General features: G+C 38.8%; 1 protein-coding gene across 1 annotated transcript in view; it reads left to right on the top strand.

Annotated features, from left to right (window-relative positions):
• Window positions 1-510: 510 nt before the first annotated feature.
• cdk18 (cyclin dependent kinase 18) overlaps window positions 511-26,771 on the top strand; it is a 42,924-nt gene continuing 16,663 nt past the window's right edge. Inside the window, exons 1-2 of the mRNA XM_079482639.1 lie at window positions 511-871; window positions 16,766-16,901. Coding sequence (XP_079338765.1) covers window positions 16,784-16,901 — 118 coding nt within the window. The 5' untranslated portion in view covers window positions 511-871; window positions 16,766-16,783. The remainder of the gene's footprint in view (window positions 872-16,765; window positions 16,902-26,771) is intronic.

Here is a 26,771-nt window from a genome sequence, read left to right as displayed (position 1 = left end):
CAATTAAAAGTTAAAGAGTTTTCTTCGGGGGATATATAAAACATCTTGGCAACACTTATTAGTATATAATGATGTCTAATGAAATCCAATTTTTCACTTTAACCAGTTGCCCATTAAAACTAAACAGAAACTTAATAGCTAGGGAAAAGCTCAGCAATCTTCATCTCTCTGGCAGTTAAAAAACCTTATTAGTCTATTGTGATATCTTCCCAATACCACACTCCAATGCGCACGAGTCGTGTACAGATAAGCAAACCACAAAGGACAAAAATCCAACCCGTCTGACGGCTTAGGTCAACCTGTTTAACCTTCCACTACTTCACGTAACAACAACCACGTCAAACACACACCGGGTAATATAAAAGCACAGGCATACTGAAGAAGCTTTAGTGTGAAAGAAACACAGTGTTTCTGTAGGCAGAGAGGGCTTGTGCCATGATGCTCTCCGATTGGCCGTTGCTATAACAATAGGGGAGGAGAGACAGCCAAGTGGGGGTGGAGACCCAGCCTGATTATAAAATCCTTCAGAGAGACACATTTGCTTCCTGTATGTTTATTTTTTTATTTTTAGCCGTTATGTTTTTTCAGTCTCCTGTCAGAAGGTCTCTGATGAGCAGAATTAAGAGGGAACGGCGAGAGGAAACACACACCAGTAAGTAAGGAAGGCAAGAGACACGTCTGTGCCTACAGCATGCATGCATGCGTGCACGCTGCAGAATAAATAAGACACCTCAAGTTCTGGATTATCTGTCTGGCGGCGCGCTGACCGCCTCAGACCTGGAGGCCGCCCAACCTACTCTTTATCTTCCCTTTCATACTAAGAGAAGAAAGACGGACTCCTGTTTGCCTCCTGCAGACTTCCACCACCCCTGTGAGTATGCAATTCTGCATGCATTCATACCTGCACGTTGTTACTGCCATAAACTGAAGTGGACAGAGTTTGGGACGCATGTGCTCGTGACGTATTTTACATGTGCTGGCATTGTTGTTGTTTAAAGCTAGAAAGCAGCTGCGCATGAAGACTGCTAGTTCTGCAGTATTTGGAGACCGTATATGCAAGCATATATATGTGATGCATTTTCTTCTAGGATCGCTCCACACGCTCGCTCATCTTTCTGAACCCCCACACATGCGGTAGGCTGACGTGCACCGACGCAACACATGCGTGTTCAGTGGCGTGGGCTTTGATGTGCACATGATTCACAGCTGCATTAGGTTCCAACTATAGATCTGTACTTAGTGCTTTAAGTGCCGGCGAACAACGACAACATGCTTTTAAGCATTGTTTACATTTCAATGTTTACATAACAAGCCCGCTTAATACAGCCCATCAGATGACCGCACACACCACTAAACCACATCAGTCAATAACATTAGTGTGAAGGAGAACCAGTATGAAACCACAGTAGGCGGTTGGCAGTGGAAGTGGGAGGAAAACTATTAATAAGGGTCATGTAACTTAAAGTAAACACACTAAACTCTATAAAAATTGTTGTTTAATAAAATAAACAGTTGTTTAATGCTTCTTTTTAGGTTGAGCAAAGGTTGCTCTTTGGACAACATGGGTTGTTTAAAGAAGTTAACGTTACGTCATATAAGAAGTTTATAAGATCAGCATACTGATTTCTGGGTTCAGTTAATTGTGAAGCTTAAAGTAGTTCTGGCGGTCAAACACTTTTTGCCTCGAAAAGGTATTATTTGGTATCCTGGGAACAAGAATCATGAATCCATGACCAAACCTCTTACTTTCAGTCATCAAGACTTTTTATATTACAGGGGATCGTGTGATATCAGAGATCAGCCAGTGAAGACAAATGGAATGACGGAAAAGACGTCCATATTATCTTGAAGGATTTCTGCCAAATCTGTATATCAGTTTGATACCCACCAATAAATTCTCAGATGATGCTCTTTAAATGCTCATGAGACTTAATCTCAGTTAGGTTTCATTCAAAGGTCTCATATGCTTTTCATACCCGAGGAGAAATAAAAACAGACACAAATGAGACGTTTGTCTACAATATCAAGCCATAACATTAATGTTTTATGAGAAATGTTTGACTTACTAGTGGTGCTGTCAAAGCAATTAATTGCGATTAATCGGTTTCAAAATAAATGTTATCTACATAAATATTTTAGGGTTGTCAAACGATTAATTGCATCTAGATTAAAAGTTTGTGTTTACTTAATAAATGACTGTGTACTCTGTATATAAATTTTGTATTCATACAAACATACGTGCACATGTTTACATATTTAGGAAATATTTACATTTAAATTTCCCAATCCTTTAAATTATATATAAATGTTTGTTAATTTTTATATATTTGTAATTTATCTTGAATATATGCATGTAGTGTATGTTTACATAAATACTAGATTAATTTGCACAATAGACAGACATATATTACGTTAACCCAAATGTTTATGCTGGATGCGATTAGTTTAACAGCCCTAAAACTTAAAAAATGGCTTGCGTTATGTATAAGTATATATTACACATATTTTTTAAATGTTCAAATGTATGTTTGTGTATTCATATACAAATATACATTATAGATGTATATAGATTTGAGAGCACTAGTTTATAGTGAAATCTTACTTTTGACGGCAGTCACCGGTGGCACCAGTCTGAGCCCACCGTGAGACACTATTGAGAAACTTTAGGAGACATCAGATTATTTGTGTTTATATAACAAAGAAATCTTTATTTGCATACCTTCAAACAGACCGTTGGTGTATAGGAAGTATTAATGAGATCTAATGTGTGATATTTCTTTTCTTTTATTCCATGTCTGGTTATTTTTATCAGTTAGTCATGTTGAGCTGTCAGCTTCCTCATAAATTGCTCTACAAACTTTATTCTCTGTGGGAAGATATCCTTCATTAAACAGAGAGGCAGAATATAAGAACAAACCTTATATGAGATGTGTGACTGGAATTGCATCAAGTCAGTTTTTGAATTCCTTTATAGGATGACAAGATGACAGATATTATACGTCTAAGCGGCCTGTGTTTTTGTCTACTGTTAATCGTTCATTCAGGAGGGGAAATTGCAATTTGTTGGTCTTCCAACTCAGTTAATTTCTCTTCTCGCCTGTGCAGACGTCGAAAAGGCGATTGAGGATAATTGCGCAATTTAGCCTCGGAGTAGAGAATCGAGGGGTTTTATTGCCCATTTGAGATAAACTGTGGCGACGGCAGAATAAATACAAAAAAGTGAAATTGAGGGTCATATATCATGTGCTTGGATCCAGTGATGCTAATGGTTCACGAAACGACAAAAAGCTCCTTCAGGAGTTTCCCTGAGGTTTGTTTCTGAGGAAAGATACGGTTTCAGACCTCTACGATTATAAAGAAGCCCTCTGTCTTTATTCTCAGCCTTTGTAATGATAATATAATAAAACTCCCAGTGCCGTATGAAATATCCTACGAGGAGACGGACAACCGTCATACAGCATTGTGGCTGAAGCTTTTAAGTGCTTTAATATCGACAGGAAGACGGGAACAAGGTCAACCAATCACGAGCGCTTAGGTACAGACCCGGGGCGGCAAGAGGAACTCTGTTCAACCTCTGCACCATCTGCCCTCGGTGGTTCTCGCCTCGCTGGCGTCAATGCTCCCAGCCCTGTGAACTAATATCCTCACTCCATTCTCTAAGACAGCGTTTGTGCCTCACGCTGCTAGCCGGTAACATCAACACACGGCTGGCAGATTCAGAACAAGATGCTGTCTGTCGGCAGTGCTAAAGTGAGATAGTTATCGATAAGAGCATGTTCATATGTTCAGCGCTGACGTCTGCGCAAATATACCCAAAAATAAAAACCAGGATCTCTTACATCTCTACTCTTTCTAGTATACAGCTTGGTTGCCAGATTGGCTTTTAATAAGAACTTTGAAACCAAATTGTGATTCAGGACCCTCAATGCGTTCGTCCAAAAGTCAATTATCCTTTTTAAGCACAAAGCTATACACACGGCACTTTGATATGCAAATATTTTACAAACCAATGAATACCAAGAGCACTTGTGCTTTTATTTCAATGTACCTTGTCCATCTGATCTTAACGGAAAGCACTCGGGTGGTCTGCTGTTGCTATAGTTACCTCCTCAGGCTATCGTGAATATTGCTCACATGACTCACATCGTCACATCGGCGGCATTGAAATTACATGCTCAGACTAACTTGTGACCAAACATTGCATACATACAATACTTTTATACTAAATTCAACCTGTTCATTGATGTACAAGTGCTTTTAAATACAGACACTCGGAGAGAAAGCAAATGAGAGAGGGCGATACCATCGATTTGAAAAGACCAATGGTCACGTAGTCTCTATAGGGCATCTATTGATTTACTAGAAATAACTTTGAGAACTGAGATCTATAGCTGTTTTAGCACTCTGATGACAGAAGTATAAATGTGTGATCGATTACTGGAGATGAATGGAGAATAAAGTGGACAGGTTGTTTGACCTTCATAATTTCACCCTCGTCTACTGCAGTTATTTATTACACAGCATATGGTACTAAGAGACAATAAATGGACAAAGGTTGTGTGTTTAGCGGTGTGTGTATTAATGACTAGGTCCAAAGGTCTAATCTGTGTGTAACATATTGACATGATCATTCAAAACCGTCACCGCATCATTAAAAAACACTTAACGTTTTTTGCTAAGGTAAGCATCTGTATTACTTTTGGACATCATCATGTTCATAGATTAGTTTGGTTTAAATTAGTTTATAAACAGATTTTAAGTCATACATCTTAATAACTGCACAGTTCGTGGTATCACAAAAGTGCAAAAGCTTGCCGAGAATGAATAGATTTCAATAACAATATTAGCATCCACATCAATGGAGGATAAAGTTAGTTTTTTTTAAATAGGAATAGATTTCGCTCGGATCCCAACTATAGACCACTTCACAAGATATAAACACTGCTCCAGAAGCACAGGTTTACATATATAATAAAATCTTAAAGTTTAATACGTTTATTGGTTATATTTTGTTCAACGTTTGTGTAAAAAACAAATGTTTCAACGTTGTTTATACGTTCTGAAAAGTGGTCTATATCATCCTTCTGCATTGTTATTGTTGTGGTGGGGACTCTATTTTTGTAAATTTAGAATGATTTTCACATTAAGTTACCGTTACACAGTAGTTACCATTCTTGGTGTGAACAGGCCTTTACTGAAACAGGTTTAATACTTATGCAACAAGCTTAATTTTAGTTGATCACGTCTTCTCTAAAACTGGACTATGAAGACCTGAACTAGAATAAAGCAGGATTCATTTAAAACCTCCTACGTGTTAAAATCAGAACAAACTGAACTAAGGTTGTCTATAAAACATGTAATGAAACAAGAAAAGGTTAAATTGTGTAAAACTGAAAAGTAAAAAACAAATAAGACTTGAGCCATCAAAAACTTTATTGTCCATGAGGTGGTATTATTTCTGGTTTATTCTACTTCAGGTCTCCATAGTCTAGTAATGATCGAATGATAAAAATTAACTAAGGCCTTATTTTAAATCGTGTCAGGGAAGGCATCTTCGCGGTACGGATACTATAATGATAACTTCTAAGAAGTGAATATCTTTACAAGAATAGAAAAATGTCCTGTACAACAATAACCAGGGCCGGATTATCCAATGGACATTAGGGGCACGGGGCCCAAGCAAGGGGGAGCAAATTTCACATAACAATGTTTTCGCTAAATTAATTCTGCCGTGTGCCTCTCTGGCCCGCAAATACGAACGTGCACACACAAAACAGTGTTTCTAACGTATGCAAGTCTGTCTTCTGAATTATTAACTTTTATGAGGCCTTTAGCAGCTTTTGTTCAGGAGAAGCACAAAGCGACAAATCTAGCGACATTCCGATTAAACCTTAGCTTTCATTCATTGAGAAATTGCCGCCAGTGCTGTCCCGCGAGCGCAAGGTCTCTCTTTCCCTGCGCAGGGATCGTCTCATTGAGAGGCATGAAGAAGCATCACATTTGACAGGTGACTCCTGTACAGTACAAAACAGCGTTTCCAACATTCCTGTATAAGAAGTTTTTCCCACACAGTACCCAACTCTAAACTTTATTGTGCCAATGTGTGTGTCTGGGGATCCACAAGACACGTGCTCGGGTGCCTATGTATTCTTAATCCTGGCCTGACAATAACTATGCAGAGGAACACTAAAGTTAAGATCAGAGCCAAATCTATTCAAGGGCTTGTGAGTTTAAAATGTGAAACTACAAGCGTGCAAGTTTAGAAATAAACAAAAGTCCTCGTCCATTGATGTGGTTGCTAATATTGTCATCATTAAAAACATGAATGTTACCGGATGAAAAGTTCTACAAAAACTCAGAACACTCAATATTAAAAATACTCAAAATGCAAATTGTTCGTTTCCTGCTTTATACTTCACTTTCATATATTTGATTATAATAATGCTTTGGGCTCTGAAGTAAAGCTATTTGAAATGACCCATTAAATGTAAATGAATCATCATATGTTGTGACTCGATCCTTTAACAACAGACAAGCACTTAATGTTAGTCATTTTAAAGTCCTCTGTGTAAAGCTTTTGCCTTTAATATTTTAATACAGTAGATTTGACTGATCTGAGATCAGTTTGTTGCCAACTGTTTACTTATCAGTTTGAGCCGGTCATTCTACATTAAATTTACATTTAATCATTCAGCAGACGCTCTTCTCCAAAGCGATTCAACAGAACTGAGGCTGTTAACCGCACAATTTTATATCAATAAATCATAACTCGTAGCATTAGCTCATAAACTCCAGAAAACCAGCCCAAGTCCATTTCTTTCACACGGCTGTAATAAATCTCACAAGGGGAAGAATATTTTATATCGGACTAGCGCTTTGGCACAGCTTTATGTTGTGTGGTATCGCAGGAGACAACAGAAGACAATTTGCATGCTCCATTATTCAGTTACAGTCTCACGACAAATAAAAATGACAAGTGAGATCCCGGTTGTTTCTCTTTGGGGACGAAATAAGTGATAAGTGAGCTCTGATACCAACGTCTGCGCTCACAGAAACACATTTATTAACTTTGTCAAAGTTATTGCCATCACTGGCTGAAAACGTAAAAGCGTCTCACCTCCTGTCAGGATTCCCTGATCTTTTATCACAAATGAGGGATTCACGCTTCATCCACCCAGAAAGTCTCCTTTGTTAAAAGTTGAAAGAATATGATTAATTGCGATTTACTTTTGTAAAATGTTAGAGAGCTGTTTTAAAAATTGCCACCAAAATAGTTCAATTCTTTACAGCAGCTTTACAGGGGAAAATAAGAAAAACACAAAAAAGGTAAAACACAGAATATGAATAGTTTAACTTGTTATATAAACACCTAGTAAATAGTATATAATGTCAGCAGTCTCCCGGTGGTTTATTAAGCATATGTGCATTAAGTGAACGCTTGGCTGTAAAGATGTGTCTTTAATCTAGATTTAAATTGGGCGAGTGTGTCTGATCCTCGAATAGTATCAGGAAGGCTATTCAGAGTTGAGGTGCTACGTATGACAAAATAAAACAAAACCAAACAAAAGTTTGATCTGGACATTTCTGGTCATACAAATACTGTACATTTATTAAAAAATGATGTAAATGTCATGATTTGTAGTTACTGATAAAGTGTAATGTAACCTGCAACCAAAATGTAAGTATTGTGAAATACAGCAAAAAACTTGCACTATTATATCTCATTTGATTCTGAGTTTTAGAAACAGCATACGAAATAAAAAGAGACGGTAACTGACTCAAACACATTCTAAATCTCAACTCCTTTTGAATGCTTCATTGATGTAACGCAAAGGTCTCAAAAACAAATGGCACCTTTAACTGTCATGTGCGCCTCGGTCTAGTTCGTTCTCGGTAATGTTTACCGTAGCAGCTCTTCTGTTTGCTGTAAACAAAACGGCAGTTTGCTGGAATGTTTTCCGTCTCTTCAGACAAGTAAGGTTTACCTCATAAAAACGACTACATGCTGACCGTCATGACAAACAGCAGTAGGACGCTGTTTTTACCAATGGCAGCAACTAAATCATGTTAGCAATCTGCACAGCGGGAGAAAACAAACTCTGTGGATCAAAACAGCAACGAAATGACCACATACTGTCTCGAAATGACATGTTATTCCCTGTCACTGAATTCAGTGTCTTTATAAACAACTGACGGCCTGCCAAATGAACACATACTGTACATTTGCTCTGAAATCCCAAACAAACAAATAGAAAGAAAGTTTAGTAATCCATTTAGGATAGATAGATTAAAATAGACAGTTGGAACCATGGTTTAACCATAGTAACATCATTTGTTTGCTTTTTATTTGTGGTAAAACCTTAACAACCAGAAATTTACCATGTAGTTACTATCACCACAATAACCATCATTTTACCATGGTATTTACATTAAACTATGGTAATACAAATGATAATTAATCTGCCCCTCCATGCATCAAAAAACACGGTTACTACACTTTTAATATTGGTCAATATTGGGTAAAAGGTGGTGGGAAATCTTAAGGGGACGTAAAAATACCCCACAAACAAGGTTTGCTTAGCTGATACTGGTGCAGATGTTCTTTGTTTAAATATAAACACTGGAGTCTTTGTTTCATCAATGAGTTTTGAATTTACATTATCTAAAGAAAGAGCTTGTTGTGTCGAAGCAACAGAAAACAAAAGATCGTCTTCATCCCCCCCATCACAAGACACGAGGTTTACACGCATTACTCCTGACCAGCTTTCAAAAAAACACCCGCAAATCTACAGTTGTTTTACATTAGCAGATGTGTTAAGTGTTTACTCGGGCAATGAAAAGCAAACGAGGCAAAATTATACGACTCGACCGCCAACACATCATTCACAACACGCTCATTTCCACAACAGACTGAGTAATATGGCAGCTGAAGTAATCTGCATCTTTATCGACGTCCGTGAGCCGAAGCCAGTGACAAATAGCCCTTCCAGTCATGTCGTTTTCGGCCTTGCTGCATATTAAGCCCTTGCGTCCATGAAACCCATTTGTCTTAGTTTAGCTGCACGCTTTTCAGTCTGACAGGCAGGAATATTGTATCGGGGGGCCGCGCGTGTGAGGTATCGCTATCTGTCTAAGGGGGGACGTTTCAATTTCGCAACGGCTGGGGCCGGACACGGTGCGGCGGGAGGTCACTTACAGTGTATTCCATCAAATAAAATCACCAGCTGAGCATCGTTTACTTCGCTGACAAAGATATAATAGTTGAACAACTTACTCCACAGTAAATGCAAAAATTATTATACCTTCAGCCTATAAACCTATGATGTTTTTAAAGCAGTAATCTCAATATTTACTCTGAAATGGTTTAAAGTGGAAAATTATATTTTACTAACAAATTACTACCAAAGTAGATTTCCAAACCTGTAATCTTGCTTAAGCATTATAAAGTATTTACTATACAATAAATCAACTATAACATTTTATTGGACTAATCTTCCATCTTGTATTGATTCTAAAGCACCTCAATTTCCCATGTGGGATCAATCCATCTCTCCATCCATCCCATGACAAATCACAACAAAGATATATGGAAAGCAACTTTAGATTTCGAACCTGAAAGATATTTTACTAATCTCTCAAATTCTCAAATGATGCTTGGATTTGGAAGCACATTTACATCAAATTTATACAAAGTTGATATGTAACTGTTAACCTCACACCTTTTCTTTTCTTCACTAATGATGCTGCAGAAAATTGCAAGATACAGTTTGTAAGGTTGTAATTCTTAAGTTTGTTGACATATGTGAGTTGACAAACCACAACAAAGCGTCACTTCAATTAATGTTCTAAGAGCTTGTGTACTAGGCCGTAAAATAATCTGCCTACGGGACTGAGTTTAAAATCTGGGTTATGTCCGAAAATAGCTATTAAAACATGGCCATGAATAAAGTCCACTATATTTGACTGAACTTACAGTATAGTACTTAACATAGAACAAATAGTTTTTACTTAAGATCTCAGGTGTTTCTCAACTCAAGTTTCAGAAAGGATGCCGTAAATGTCACACGGACAATGTTATCCACATTATTTGCATACTCTTACTGATTCATTTGTCTATTTTTATTTTTCCAAAATAATTGTTAAGACAAACCTAGACCAGGCTCATTACATTTAAATTTCATTATTGTACTGTGTATCTCCAGTGGATGCTATAAAAAGCTGATCCTCTGATGCAGACGGATATGTCTAAAATAACAACCTGCTATTTAAAATCTGTCTGTTTTTATAAAAGAGAAACTTTCCACAATCTGTTAAAAGATTCATTATTTATCGGCAGCGGTGAATTCATCTTGCTTTTTCGAGCGTGGACCACGCAGGAGCATCTCTCCTGCTCATTAATCTAGACTCCTGAATGTCCCTGCTTAGTTACCGCACTTCCTCCGTGTCCCCGAAACTTCCACAAAACTAGAAACAGAAGCAGAGAAATGTGCAGAAACATTCTGTTTTTGTCTTGTTAGTCATCCATGCCTTGATTTAGCTCAAAACACAGCAAGGCCAAATTAAACGTCTGTTCCAAATTGTCATTGTTATCACTGAGAACACTGGCAAATGTGATGTGAAATGTGTTGGCGGGTATTTTTCCTCACTTACTACAAAACAGCTCCGTAATTTTAGGGCTGAAGGGTTTGATATTTTTTCTGTGTATGGCAGCAAAAGTGTCTTTTTTCAGTGATTACCTTTATTTTGTGGACTTCCATATTCCTGAAGTCACATTACAGAAGCGCATTTCCAGATGAATGAGTCAGTCGGTCCCTTGGGCGTCTCATAGGATCTGGGTCATCTGTGCAGACGTGTATTTTAAGAAACAGGGGTTATACACAAAATATGGCGATTGTCCCTGCATGATTTTTTTTGGGTGAAAACTGCAGTTAATATCACAGCAAAGCTTATACATTTGAACAAAAACCCAGAACTCTATTTTGTGACACATGCAAAATTTCCTATATTAAATACATAACTAAGCACTCTGAAAATGTTGGGTTATTTTTGAGTTAAATTAAGCCACACACTGTTTATATTTGACCCAAAATGGGTTAAAAACAACTCAGCATTTTAGGGTGAAACAGCCCATTTTTACATAACTTATAACACAACTGTTAAGTTAAGTTTGTTTTAGACCCAACGTCATGATGGGTTGAATTTTTTAGACTGAGTATCACTGTATTACTGATCCATGTACTATACTATAAAATCATAAAGGTAATAGTAAAGTACATTTACGCTACATTTTCATTATTGTGAACAAAAATAAAAATATAAGATTGGCAGCACAAATTCTTTAGATGAAACACACCACGGGATGGTTCCAGTGATTGTCACGTGAATAAAATAGTTCACCCCAATATGAAAAATATGTCATCATTTACTCACCCTCATGTCATTTCAAACCAGTATGAATTTCTTTCTTAAGCAGAACACAAAAGAAGGGATTCCCCAGGGTCCTAGCGCACGCAGATCATGCGCACTTTTAAATAGCAGCACTTCTATTTCCTTGACAAACTTAAAGATGTCTAATTAAAGTTGCATATATTTCAAGTGATGGAAATGGAATGCACTGCATGTTGCTTGCTTGCTTTGATGAAAAGCTTGATGCATACAAGTCTAGTTGTCATTATAATAAGGAACGATGCTTCTAACCATAGCTCTAGACCTGTAACCGTGCAACTTTGCGATGCTGCTTGCGATTGATTGTTGGAACGATGGTTTGGGGAACACTTAAATCGTTGAACTATGCTGGAACGACGGAACTTGCGACCATAGTTGGCTAACAATGCTTTTGGGAAACGCACCCCTGTAGTTGTTTATACTGGGGGGTCAATGGGGTTCAGTGTTGTTTGGTTACCAACATTGTTCAAGATATCTTCTTTTGTGTTCTGCAGCAGAACGTCACACAGGTTGCAAATGACGGAGGAAGAATAAATGATGAAAGAACTTTCATTTTTGGGTGAACTATCCCTTTAAGTAAACAATGCTTTAACCAGGGGAAGAATCTAGCATTTCCACTGGTAAATATTTATTCAATTGTAGCGTGACCAATGGTTACCAATGACCTTTCCACAGTGCACCTGGAGGAGCTTCTCAGTGTTCATGTGTACAGCAGATCCTGTTTTATCATCAAATCAAACCCCAAATCCTTTCCAGGAACTGCAGTATTGGCTCCTCAGAGGGGTCTTGAAGGCATCTCTGCGTGGTGGCTCTCCTAGACAAAAAATTGCATTTGATCAACTGCAGGACTGAATGGACTCCACCCACAGATGTCTAAGTATCAATTAAAGTGTAGGTGAAATGATTTCCCTCTCTGCATGCAAGCGCTCAGGCTCCACAACACTGCCCTGCTGGAGGGCTCTGTTGCGCTAGAGGCAAATGTCATTTCATTTCTCCCATTGTTCAATAAATGGACTTGGTGGATGAATATGTGTGCAGTAATCCAGTACAGTAATTGCAAAGGCAAAGCCAGATGGAACAGGAAAAACAATGTCTGTAGGGCACTCAGTTGCCTAACAAGAGACGAGACGCTCGTTTCATACACATTCAGAGATGGTAATAAAGTCAAATCTACATCATTACACGCTAGTCCTAACAAAATTATCAAATCTCTTTATTCTTTCAACAACGGCCGTATACTGATGACCTTGTGGTTGCGTGATTCTTAGGGGATGCAACAGCGTTGGTAATACGACGAACCTGACATCAAACGTAACCCGACTGTCGAAAAACTCCTTTATGTTTTTTTTCTCTAGTTTAGACGGACGCAGAAAAAGGCGAATTGATCTGACACGCTACTGTGGAGTAACAGCTTGAGACATCACTGTTTCAACATCAAGGTCTTCTTATTGCCAAATGATGGGTTTTCCTATTCGGAGCCCTGGGCCAAGTCGAACTGGCACGAGGAGCGGAGCAGATGCCATTTGATGATGGCATGCCATGGACGCGGCACCCAAACTCTGTCAGAGAGATCAGAAACATCTCATTATTTTCTCACATCTTTCATGTGGGAAGTCGTGTTCCCAATCAGAAACAACGCACCCCGCAGAGCGGCCAGTCCACGGAGTTTGCAGAAAACAAAATTACTCAGGCCACTGCTTCGTTTTTTTGGTGCGTGCGCCTTCTGGTTGCGCTTTTCGCTCTGCGTGCGGGGTCGTTCTCGCCCGCGAACGAGACCTGTGTGAATACAGGCCCTTTGGCTGGCAGCACAATGTGCCAGTGTGCTCTCTGCCCCGTGCCGCGCCGGATCTGTGGTCTGTAAAGAAAACAAATGGGGCGCATCCTGATTTGGAACGCATTCCAGGCGATGAACGTTTAAGCTGTTTTGGGCATAAGAAAAGGGATAGTTAGAGAGATATGTAGAAATGTATAATACGACCAAAACTCTCTATTTTTCTTTTTTGCACTTTTACATCATTACATTGATATTGAATATATGCCTTTGGCAGATGTTCATATCCAAAGCAATTAATAGTGCACCTCAAGTCAATCTTTTGAACTATTTCAATGTGACAACAAACAGTACACATATTAACACAGAATGCAACATTATTTGAAGTATAATATTCAGTATTGTAATACATTGTTTTCTTCTAATCAATATTCCTGTGTAAGTGCATTTGTGCCGCCTCTTTGACGAAAGCACCTTTTGTATGAATTATTCATCGATTTCATTGTATTTATTTGTCTTTAGATGGCGCTTCTGTGATGTCTTTGTATAAAACAGCAGGAGGACATGGGTTTTAGAGACGCTACTTCAAATAACAACCTATTAAAACTTTCAAGATTTCACTTTTAATTTTGTCTTCATGTGTATTTAAAACTACGCCTTGTAGAAAGGTGTGAAATTGTTATTCTAAGCGATAACTTCTGCTGTGAAAACCCACCAGACTCACATTAAATGATGCATTGACCACACTAAAGCAGTGACTCGGGTGTGGGCTCCGTTGATTTTGGCCATATTGCAAGAAGATCCATAGCAACCATTCAATACCATAGCAGCCGCACTACAAAAAACACCATCTATAAGCATCCATATAGGCATGTATAACTAAATATGTGATATTAAATTAATCGAATCTGTACAAAAACCACCCTAGTAACCACTTAGCAATGCCTAGCAACCACATAGAAATGTGCTAGAAAACCCTCAGAACACTCGAGCAACCATCTTGCAGCAATGTGCTAAAAACCACCAGAACACCCTAGCAACTGCATAACAATGCCCTAGCAACCAACACAACACCCTAGAATCATGTCACAAACTTGCAATGTAAAAATCTAGTTTCTCTGTTCCTCTCTGGCATGTTTTTTGTAGCAAACACCAACTGCACAGAGAGGTTAAACATCCCCCAATGTCTTTGCACATCTTCCCAATGTTAATGTGATCTTTGATCTTGGCGTCTGGTGGAGAGAGGTAGCCAAGGACAGTGGGTCCTTTGCGGTGGGGGCAGTTCCACAGCTGTGCCTGGACTCTCCCTCCGGTTCATCCGCCATCTCATTCAGAGGTCAATATGTATCAGATTGTGTTTGTGCCTTGCTAACAGCGGAGGGCTAAATTTAGACTAACGCTACCTGTCAACGTTTTCTGGGGATGTAAGCAGCGATCAAAAATATATATGATTTGACTTGACTGATCAAGCGTGTGAGTTACGTTCAAAATCCATATTAAAAACCACTAATAAAATACCTTACTAAAAACAAAAGTTACCAACGCTGTATTCAAAAATCTAAACCATTAAAAGTTTCTTCAGCCAAATGCAAATGCATCAGAGATGAAAACGACTCCACGCACCAGTTACTCTTAAATTACTTTTAGCAAGTGCACGTGTCTCTGCTGAGCTCAGATCCAGCAAATCCAGCCCACTCCAGGAACACACAGTCCATCAGACTCCATATGCACCAGCCGCCCAGCCAAATAAAAAACCTTATTAATAGATTCCCTGTCAAAGACAAGTCACGTCCCCACTGAGCATAGTGAGTACAGAGCGCCGAATGAGTCACTCCGAGTTTTCCACGGCTCGTCTGAAGCAGATAGCATCACGCCGGAGGAGAAGGTGTCTCTATTTTCAGTCATCGCGCTCCCGGAGGAACTTTGGCAGATAGCAAAAGGCAGCGAGGCGGCCGGCTGATGGACGGGGTAGGTCAACTGAAACGAGAAAGCTGTGAATTGCTTCAGTACGTTAAGAAAATCTGAACACGAGTGAGTTGGCAGCACATTGGTTAAGTTGGATAAATACAAACTCGGTCTTATAAGAAATAGTATTAGAATGAAAAAACTCTCCTTGTGAAAAATATTTAGAATAAATTATGGATGGGAAAAGTAGACAGCACAGGAAGTTTGGACAGGTAATATAAGGTCACCTCTCCGGATGATTCGGTTAACATCTGCTTATGACACCTTCACATCATTGGCGGCTCCCTGAAGTTTGATACATAGTTGCAGTCGAACACTTTGATGAGATTTTGGATTCAGAGTGAATACATTAGACGAAATTCTAAGAGAAAGCATCAATAAAAGATTTCCATTCTGTGTAATGGATTCTATGGAGCTGTGAGGTGCTGCCATCTTTTAAAATCATCTTAATACTTTACTTTTAAGTATCTGGGCGTCCCTGACTAGCATGAAAAGCAATGCTTTTTGATAAGAAGACTTCAGAAACAGAGATTCTGACATATGACATAAAGATATTGTATTTTAGTACATGTGTTAGAGGTTCCTGTAGGTCATTCGTCACATTGGAATGGAAGCAGAAGTCCAGGGGATTGCATTGTGATGCATAATTTATGCATAGTGATGCATAGGATGCATAATTTAAACAAATATGTATAATATATACTGAAGCAATAATAAGAATAGTATAGTAGAATGCCATACCAAACCAAAGATTTCAGACATTTCCACAACGACTGAAGTGTCATCACTTCATCAAAAACAAACAAATACAGTAGAGATACAATGAGAAAGCACCAAAGAAAACTATCAACAAATGTCACTGTTTCAGCATTACTATCTACTCTTTGATTTCAGAGAAACAAATACTTGGGAATCAGAGGTGCTATGAGATGGTTATTTAGGGCATCACTGACACTAATAGGCGATAAGAGTATTGGCCAGTCTCCAATTTTGATTTCAAAATAATTAGCAAAGCAGACATGGCAATCTCGCACCCGCAGTTAAAGAAATTTAAGCGCTTAGCAACCGATCTGCCTGGTAACGGAGGAATGAAAGAGTGGAACTGAGAAAGAGAGATTTTGATAAGATGTTTGGAGACTGATCTGTGTACAATGTGATTCAGTGTGGATCACTTAATGCGGCTGTGCAATATCATATGCAGATGTTACAGATGTACAAATGTAGGCGATCGTATATTACGTTTGTGGCATCATAATGGTCGTGATGTCTGACTAGTTGTTGCATCTGGATGAAGTGAGATTGGAGGTTTGGATTAGGAGGGAAACGGTTTGTCGACATAGATGATAAAACTCAAAAAAAGTTTGTCTAACAAACAGTGAATTCACCACCGGCAACACAGTGTATCAAGCAATACAATGTCTCCACTCCGGTAGTTCGATTTAGAAAACTGCACTGTAAAAAACAATTCCAACAAAGTGACACGCCAACAACATCATAACAAGTTGGGTCTCTGCGAAACACACAACATCTTCTAATGTACAAAAACAGCTCACAATCATTCACACTGCTCTTGCTTCCCCACAGGAATTCTGGTCCAGCGAGATGAACAAGATGAAGAATTTCAAGAGGCGTTTCTCACTCTCTGTGCCACGAACGGAGACGATAGCCGAGAACGAGTTCACGGAGCAGATAAACCAACTCAACATCCGCTGCAATGACGGTACAGATTTCATTTCGATATTAATATCTTTCATTCAAAGCCCCGGACGTCCTGCTGAACGTGAACACTACAGCATCAGAGGAACTGTTTGCATTCATATTATGCGTATTAAGTGTTCAACGTTTGTTTTCAGTATTTGCATTTGGTACACACTATACCTGTTCCCTGGGGATCGAATCCATGGCTTTTGTGTTGCTAAGGCAGTGCTTTACCAATTGAGCCAAAACACACTCACACATTTGGGCATTTATAATGGAATCTAAAGCTGTGCGTTGGTCTTTTGTGCTTATTTTCGTTATAGTATTTAAAAGATTTTTTTTTTGAAAAATCGTTTGGTTTTAAAAACAACATACCGTATCCATATCCGATGCATTTAAATACTGTAGACTGATGTGTTTGTGAGCAATACAGAATATTTAAGCATTTTTACTCAAGTACATTTTCAAGTTTCTGTACTGTATTTTGCTCTGGAAAAAAAATACTTTATTACATTATAAAATGTCCTAAATAAACTTAAATGTTTTACCTTTAATGCTTATAATGTAAAAAATATAGTACGTTCTAACATAAAAATTGCTTTTAAAATTGTACTTGGGCAAAAGTAAGAAACCATTAAAGGTTTAAAAAAATTATATATCGTATTCATGTAATGGAGGGTAAGGGGCCATTCAGTAGAAAGTAGAAGGGAGGCAAGGGCAAGGGAGGGACATGGTCGCAACACGCATGCAGTGAAAATATTGCCGCAAGCGCACCGCAGGTCATGTGACAATCACCTTCACCTTTTCTGGAACATCATAGAAAAGCTGCAGCGAAGATGAAGACACAGATGAGCATAAAAAAATATAGTAGCAGAGTTAATTCAGTTATTGAACAGTTTTAACCGCAAAAAAAAAAAAGAAATTCAAAAGAAGTATCGACGTAAAAAGTATACAGTTATATATGGATGCTTGATAATGTAGTGAAATAACCTTTTTCCAAAACACATAAGAACAGATACTTGAAAAATGTATTTAAGTAGAGTAATACTTTCTGTTCACCCTTACATTCTAAACAAAATGGTGCTATATAGCACAAAAGGTGGTTCTTTGCTCGTAATCATAGGGGAACTACTTTAAGTGCTAAATATGACATCTTACTTTGGTGCTTTAGTGGTTCTTCAGAGGTTCTTTGGAGTGACCAAGGTGCTATATGGCACCGTATCATTTTTCAGCGGTTCTATATAGAAGCTCAGTCATCCCAAAGTGCCGCTGAAAAACCCTGGAAGCACCAAAGATGGCGCTATATAGCACTAAAAGTGGTTCCCCTATAATTATAATCAAAGAACCACTTTTTGTACTATAAAGCGCCATCTTTGATAATGGCCATCTTTCTTAATCTACAGGCTGTACATATAAATGAATTAAGTCAGTGGGTTGGAGGAGAAGAGTCGAGGTGATCAGTGATGTCATTCAAAATAAAAATTTAAAGGAATTAATGACAATTAGATCAAAGATTATGAACGTTTGTCTTGAATAACATGCACTAATAATACATTAAAGCACATTAAGTAAACAGTAAACTTTGATGCCACGCTGACTTTCCGTCACCTGATGCTGGCTTTTCATCAATCTAAGTCCTTCGGCTCTTTCTCAATTGGAGAGGCGTATCACAAAGAGGCTGAGAGAGAGATCAGCGAGGCTGTGGTAATCTCTCAGAGAGACAGAAAGAGCCGTGAGGGGAGAGAAGGCCACAGAGCTGGTGGCTATATCAACCCCGTGTTGCCCTGCAGGGGTCAAGGCTCTTCTACAGGAGATGATGAGGAAACAGGTTTCTGACCCTCCGGCATCTCCGCACATCTCACCAAGCATCCCCACTGAAATTGCAATCGTGGTTATCGTACATTATTCATGCAGAAGTAACGGCACAGTTCAGCTATGATGTCTGACTCTACGGACGTAGGTCCATCATAAGTCAATATCGCATCCAGATCGTGTGTGAGCGAGATCACTTTAAGAATTTTAGAGTGTTGAAGATTTTAAGAGCATTTCCAACACCTGCAAATTTTCCCATTTATTCAGGAAGAAAAACAATAAGGCTTGTGATGGGCCGGTTTGTATTTCGTTCTTAATCTAAGGATGTTTTTATAAAATGTAATTTACGATGAACTTTGTGAAAAGAAATCAAAACAATAAAGCGCAAAGTGGACCAGAACAAAGTCAATTAACCGTGAATATTCCAATACTGATGAAATGAAATGAAGCAACAAACCTCCAGTCCGTAACAGGACAGGGATTGGGACCTCGGTGTATGCTGGGAATTAAACATTTGTTCGGGTAGCGATCGGTCTCTTCAGCTGTCTGTTCGAAGCAGCTGTTTCCACAACGGGAAAGCTGCTCTTATTGGTCGATGAGACGGCATGATGTTGCCTCGCCCTCCCCTCAGGAGAAGCGGCTGCGCTGGAGACAGCTGGAGCACGATGGAGTTTGAAAGGATGGTGAGGACAGGCGGGCAGGGGATGCAAGAGTGATTTTCTTATATTTACATCATCCTCCTTCCCTCCAGCTGCAAATGAATAAACCAAGCATGGGATGAGTACACCAACTGGACAGTGTTCATTTTATTAATGAAATTACAGATTACTTTGTTCACTGATATTGTTAATGATAATGGAAACAAGCTAAGAAATAAGCCTATTGGCGATTTTTAAAGATTCTTAAAAAGAATTTTTTGCAACTGACAGACTTACATGTACGTACTTCTTTAGTCCATGCGTTCTTGGGGATTTAAAGCCGTGACCTTGACGTAGTTAGCACCCGACAAACTCTGTTGATTTAAATATGACAAGAGAAAAATTATAATGTTATATCATTATTAATAATGCCATCAATATTTGATGGAACGTTAATAATGGATTCACACTATTTCACTATTTAAAATGTAGAAAGATTGTTGGGGCCTACACAAAAAAACCTGCAACTTGACCTGTTGATGTTGGGATGGAGCTGGAATAAATCAATTTGAAATAAAAAATGTAAGAAATGAACTAAAGTATTTTTTTATTAAAAGATAAAAACGCTAAATCAAAATTAAAACCCTGGGTCAGGTAGGAGAAGCGAAGCTCCAGAAACGGAACACTTCATTCTAATTTGTTTGCCTATATACCTTAGATTATGAAATCTCAATTACCATAAGGTTAAAATGGCACCTAAATGTAGAAAGCAATCTGATTCACGTTAGAGAGTCGAACCTCATATATCTTCCCTGCCAGTACGTCTCCCCTCATTATCTCATTAAATTTGTGATGTATCCTTGATCGCAACGCAACCAAGTAATTCTCCACAGAGAGCCGCCCATGATGGAGTCATCATGCAAATGTTGGAGGCAGTCTTTTGGCTAACAAGTGTTTCTTGATTACCAGAAAGATGTGAGCTATATTTAACGATAATGCTTTATAAATGGCTTTTCGACAGATTCCTTGGAGGGTCTCGCATAATTACAGACCCAAAAACGCCCGCATGCAAGTTATGATAGGATTTTATAAGCACAGCAAAACCCCGCTAAGGAATTTTTACTGCAAAGGGTGAATGTTACTCGCGCAAAACAGAAAATAATAGTTTGAAGTTTAAAGTTGAAAAGCTGTCATGTGGCCTTATGTAACGGAGGCTAGCTAGTGAAGAGCTGTGCAGTGTGTAAACCTCACTCCTCGACCAACAGGGAGGCTCTACCGACAGACACTAGAGACTGCGGCATTTATCCCCCTTGTTAGGACTCCCATCTGGACCGACGCAGTACAACCAGTTACACTATTTACAATGATTTTTATCAGGCTCTAATGTTTATATTAAAAGTTATTTAACTTGAATAAAAAACAATCGTATGTATAGTTAAGCACATACGTGTTTTAAAATTACATCAACTCAAGGTCAAGTTACATCATCACACCACCATAAACTTAAAATAGTAAGATCAAAAGATTTGTAAAGTCATCACATCATGTAGTCCTCACTTGAGTTAATCTTCCAAATTCACCCTATTGTAAATGTAGTTTTACATGAAGAGCACTGTTGCACTGTGCAAGCTAGTATGAAGCATTTGATGGGTAGAAATTCATGATCTTGACAGTTTGTTAGTGTTTATATTATATTTTATTAGTGTTCTTGGAAAATGACTTGTCGTTTCGCTACACAACACCCTAATTCATCGGCTGGTGTCGTGTAGAGCCTTTTGAAGCTGCGATGAAACTGACATTTGGACCATAGCCAACAGTCCCCCGTAAGTGCATTATATGAATAGAAAGCTTTAGACAGAAGAAACGAACACACGAATGGCTTGTATGAAACATGGATGAGTGAATTATCGTTCATGGAATATTAAAGTGAACTACTCCTTTAAGGAAATGCTGTTCCCAAAAAGCAACAGTCCATCAAATGTGCCTATCATCTCATTGTCCAATGCAACAGCGTGTTGCAGGTACAATTTTCTCAAATTTTGGTTAAACACAGCATCACCACTTTTACTAACAACACGTTTTTTCTTGATGACCTTGTGACACAGTGCGTAAACTCTAGTGGGCAAGAGTCCAAATATTCTTCGAATCAATCGCAGCCTCGAGGGCTGAAGCATAATGACACACGATTTGCCTAATATCTGGTGGCCTACTTTCACCTGGACACTACAATCAATTCTGAATAATGAGCTGAGAGTGTGTGCCACCAGTAGCCCTAAACTAAGAGCTTTAAGTTCACTTAGTTAACAAAGGGTCATGAAATTCTCTTACCTACAAGCTGCAAAATGAGCAGACCCCTGTTTCAAGCTTCAGGGCTCAACTCTTAAAAAAACAGTGCTGAAAACATGAAAATAATAAATGGTATTATAGAGTACATGGTGGTTCCACAGTACCATCAGATTTAAGTCCCCATGGGAGTCAATGTACCTTTGATTTAGTCGCCTGCAAAACCCATCGATGATAAAAGCCGCAAATGTAGGTCTGAGCTGTTGGAAGATCACAGAGTGAAACCACTTTTCATAATAGACGTGATAAATGCGTGTTTAGACTAGATGGAGTGAATGTGGCCCATGCGGAGAGCTGTCTGGGTCCCCTGAGAAATAGGCCGAGACCAACTCTTCTAGTCGGGCACACACAAATAATATCGGACGAACAAGGTTGTGCGGAAGGTCATTTCAAGACAGCACACACAACTCCTAAACAGACAGCAAGCCGCAACAAGATGTTATTTGACATTTCTGTATCTATTATCCCTTTTGACCTGTGCCGGGACATTGGGGAGTTGTTACATAAGGGTCAGACCTCAGGGCACGGTTTCCATTTTCTTTCTCTCCCACAGTAAACTCTTGTGATCTGTAAGCATCCCGTGCTTTTGTCTCAACGTCACACAGCGTCATCTCTCCTTTTCTAATCCCCAAGGGTCTCAAATGAAATAGAAAGACGAATCCGCAGAGCACACCTAGACCACAAGCTACGTTTCCGATTTCGTTGCGAGAGAAAGCGAGGATGTAATCTGACACGTAGATGAAGGTTTGGGACGGATATGAAAGATTGGCGAGGAGTCCAGATTGTAGTTGGATATCCTGGAGAGGACAATCTCCCATAAAGTGTGCGAGGATATAAGAGCTAGCGCGAGAAAGAGCGGAAAATGACTCGCCTGCTACGATCCCAATTACTGCCGAGGAGATCAAAGCGCTCGCTGCCACTGTGATATTTAAATGATGAGTCTGGATAGGATCTTGCTTTTCATACCTGAAAATGAAGGAAGCCGAGGCCCAGCGCCTCTCTCTCTCTCTCTCTCTCTCTCTCTCTTTCTCTCATTGGCGGTGCTTTTGTGCCGTGTTTGAAAGCAGTGTACCGCCGCTGCTCATGCCTAACACAGAATATAAATGAAACAGAATGCAATGCGCTTCTTTATTGCCCTGTTCTTCAACCAATTGTTTTTTTTAAAGTAACGGTGCACCATGAATTTTGTCATCTCCCTCACGTCGATGACTTTCTCTGTTCTATTGAACACAACCGGTGGATATTTCAAACACAGGGGTATTATATAACAATAAATAACCAATGCCGCACTTTTCTATACAAGGATTGTGAATGGGACCAGGTCTCGCAATCTACAAAATGACTAAAACTTAACTGCAATGGTTAGATTTTTTGCATGTAAGTCATCCTACATGTCACACAAAAGAGAGAAAGTCATGAAAATGTTAAGTTACCTATGAGTGAGTAAATGACTTTTCATGGACCTTTTTCACGTTTCCAGGTTTTTCTGCGGCGGAAGTCATCATAGTTGGTTAAACTTCTATAGCTTTGAATGGGAGACTACCACAAATATAATTTTTACACTCTCATGTGCTCAAATAGCAAAAGAAAAACTCAGCAATAGCGTTTTCACTACTCAACAAAATGTCTGACAATGGCAGTCAAAAGAGAGAATAATGTCAGATTTACCATGATTTACATAGACGCCATATAAGAATTCGAGTAATTTGATGAAAAGTTAATTTAATACAAAGTATAGTGTTATAAACGTACATACATTTTTTACAATGAAAATATAAAAAACTTTGGAGGTTTTACGAAGCTGATGACCGTTGAATTGTGAAAAAGGTCAATTTTTGGGTGTCATGTGCCTTTAAATAGACTTCCATGACATTTACCTCTCCTAACAAATCACGAATGCCAAAGCATTTACCCGTCTCTTTGGCAAAAAAAACCCATCCCCATTGCATTCCTGAGCCAGGTGTGCACATAAAATGCAATTAAATCAATGCTGGAACGACACAGAAAGAGCATGAGAGAAAAACAAACATCTAACACTGTGTGGGGGACCTGCTATTGAATTTCAGATGCGTTGAAGAGCACGATGTGATATAAATATTGATGAATCAGATGGCTACCTGAGAGACAGAAAAGCTATCTGTTGTTATCCGAATCCCAACCCTGCCTTTGTTAAGGATCCACGTCGCCATAGCAACAAGCAATTAAATGGCAGCATCCATTTAAACATCAGAGACAAGTTGAGATTCATGCTGCCAAACAATAGAGATGGAAAAAGCCGACTGTGTGCGATTGCTATGGGGGATCGAGAAAAAAAGAAACATTCAACGTGTGCGAAAGAAGTTGTGAGGCACTGAACGAGGGAAGGAGAAGACAGCGTAAACGCTTAAGTACCTCTATATCTTACAACGCAACAGCACTTAAAATCTAGTTGACTAAATTATACATGCAATTCAGCTGCAAGTGCGTCTGCTCACTTTTCCCAGAAGAGGGTTTCCTGTTCGTTTCCTCTACACGGCTTTAAAAACATTCCTCGATGAAAAAAGTTTTAAGCTTTGAACCGAACCAGCCTTGATGAAGTATAAAAAGTATAAAAAGTGTAAAAAGACAGAATTAAACTCTCCTTCACGAGAGAAAATATTACAAATAGTGCCTTAGCAATGAAGTGTATTAAGTTGAGGCGCTAACAATATTTACTGGAAATAAATAAAAACTTACTAAATAAATCCTACGTAAAAGTAAACAAATAATAAAATGTCAAATGCTACAAAAATAAAGGTATTTCAAAATTTGAATAAAATCAAAATACAAATAAATGTAATTCCTGCTGATTTCTGAGTTGTTTTTTATGTTAACAGCGACGGTTCACACATTATTGCAAAAACATTTAGAAGAATGATTGCTCTGCAGTAATGTGCCACTGTATAAAACTACTTGTAAGTCGCTTTGGATAAAAGCGTCTGCCAAATGAATAAATGTAAATGTAAGAAACATGGACAGATGACTGGCTTACATCCCTGGCATCATTCATTCAGAAATCCTGCAACATTTGGAACATCCACAGAGAGATTTCCTAACGCGTCTTTAGAGAACCAAATGCTGCATTGAGCTGAAGAGCCTTCAGTGTTGGTTTCGGCAAAGCTTACAGTTATAATCCTATTGCTACCATTTTACTTTGAAAAACAAACAAATAATCTAATACGGGAGCCTGTGAATATGCTAACGTTAAGCTGCGTTTGTTGCCTGAAACATCAATATCGCTGGATGGAATCGGTTGATTCACCTTCACAAATCGCTGCGTTAATGATGATACTTCGGTTTTGCCAAATAAAGGCAGAAGAGGCTGAAGCGTTAGTCATATTATAAATGGAGAGGAGGGGAGCGAGAGAGGCTTTGATCACCCAGCGAGGCCTTCTGTTGCTTTCAAGGCTGTCATTGACATGAAGGAGCATTAGCCATCCTTTGTGCACCTGGAAAAGGTTTAGAGAAAAGAGGCGTATAAAAGAGCAGAAAACAAATGAAGGTGTGAGAGAAAGAGATTCGGGTGATGTGTCATGTATTCCCTTCATTTACAGAGAGTAAGTGTTTTATCATTCACTGCCCACACATCCATTCATTCATATCAGTTATGCAACAGTTGGCATGTTTTTACAAATATAGGGCCTGAAATGAAAAGCTATAGGTAGTTCTCTCAAAATTATTATTTTGTTGTCATTTACTCAGCCCTCGTGTCGTTCCAAACCTGTATGAACACAACAGTAGATATTTTGAAGAATGTCGTGACCAAACAAAACTGAGCCCCATTGAGGTTCACTTTATAAATACAAAACCAATCATTTCTCAAAATATCTCCTTTCGTGTTCCACAGCTACAGGTTTTATACATGAGGTTGAATAAATTATGACAGAAATGTCATTTCTGGGTGACTTATCTCAGTAGGTTATACAAAATATTATACTGTTATATGTTTATAATATTATCTGTTGTGTTTTCTATTAATTCTGTTATATTTTCTAATTACATTTGCCATGTTTACACACTCTTACCAAATATTAGTACCTTAAGACCATTCAACTCGATATTCTTTTGAAAAATTCACACAACTTGCATGTAAAAAGATTTTGTATCTGTTTAAAAAGATCATGGCTTGTTTTAGAAAACAAAAAGTTTTCACAATAAAAAAACATGTGATATCCCTAAAACAGTAAAGGGACAATAATTTGTACCCCCCACAAAACTCAATTTAGAGTGAATTGAATTGACGGCCATTATATTTGCATCTTTGGAAATGAACACATACATTTTCCAATTGATAAAATCAAATCCAAAAAAGGGCACAACACAGTTCTCTAAATGGGATTAAAAAGAAGTAAATTCAGACACAAATGAACAATATATACATCATTGCATACACATCGCCTCCCACAAATGTGCTAAAAATCAAGTCTAGTTCAAATCAGATCTCACGTTAGATTTTGCTTTTCAATCTAAATTAGGCCATTAAAGTTATCTTGCTTTTCACAAGGTGTCTGTATGATGAAACACGAGCATAAGTTACAGCATTCGTCATTTGCAGTCCACTTGCGGCTTTAATGATTTTAAAGCCTCACATCTTTCCCCCAGTTAGAAACTAGCCACCTTGCGTCGTGACAGCTCGAGCTACCTGGCGGTCCGAGTTGGTACATGTGGTCATCTGTACCTTTCATCATATCGCTGTTAGCCCGAGCTGAGAGATACAGCGTCTCTGTGATGTTGCAGGTCAGTTTGTGTGCCTGCCCGGATCAGACGAGATGGGCTTTGATGTTCGGGAGGGGCCTGAGTCACTCGAGTGATTCAGGTCCAATTTTTGACCCCGTCTCCCTGCACGCTCGGGGGTCAGGGCTCAGTTCTTTCTAATACCCCCGGCCTGTCAGAAGGGAGGGATACTGATCCCTGCACAAACTCGGGACAACAGCAAATGCCAGGTAATATTAAATCCGTCACCCCAGGCTTACCGGCTCTATATTACCCTGGGCACACCAGAAGGAATTCAAATGTCGTATCAGGCGTCAGCTACAGGGTCCGAAGCCCTTTCATTCGTGTTATGCTCGATCAGGGTCATA

The sequence above is a fragment of the Barbatula barbatula genome, assembly GCF_947034865.1.
Source record: "Barbatula barbatula genome assembly, chromosome: 20".
In the NCBI taxonomy this organism is placed as follows: Eukaryota; Metazoa; Chordata; class Actinopteri; order Cypriniformes; family Nemacheilidae; genus Barbatula; species Barbatula barbatula.
Note: the sequence above shows the minus strand (reverse complement) of the source record. Positions and strands in the feature narration are given on the sequence as shown.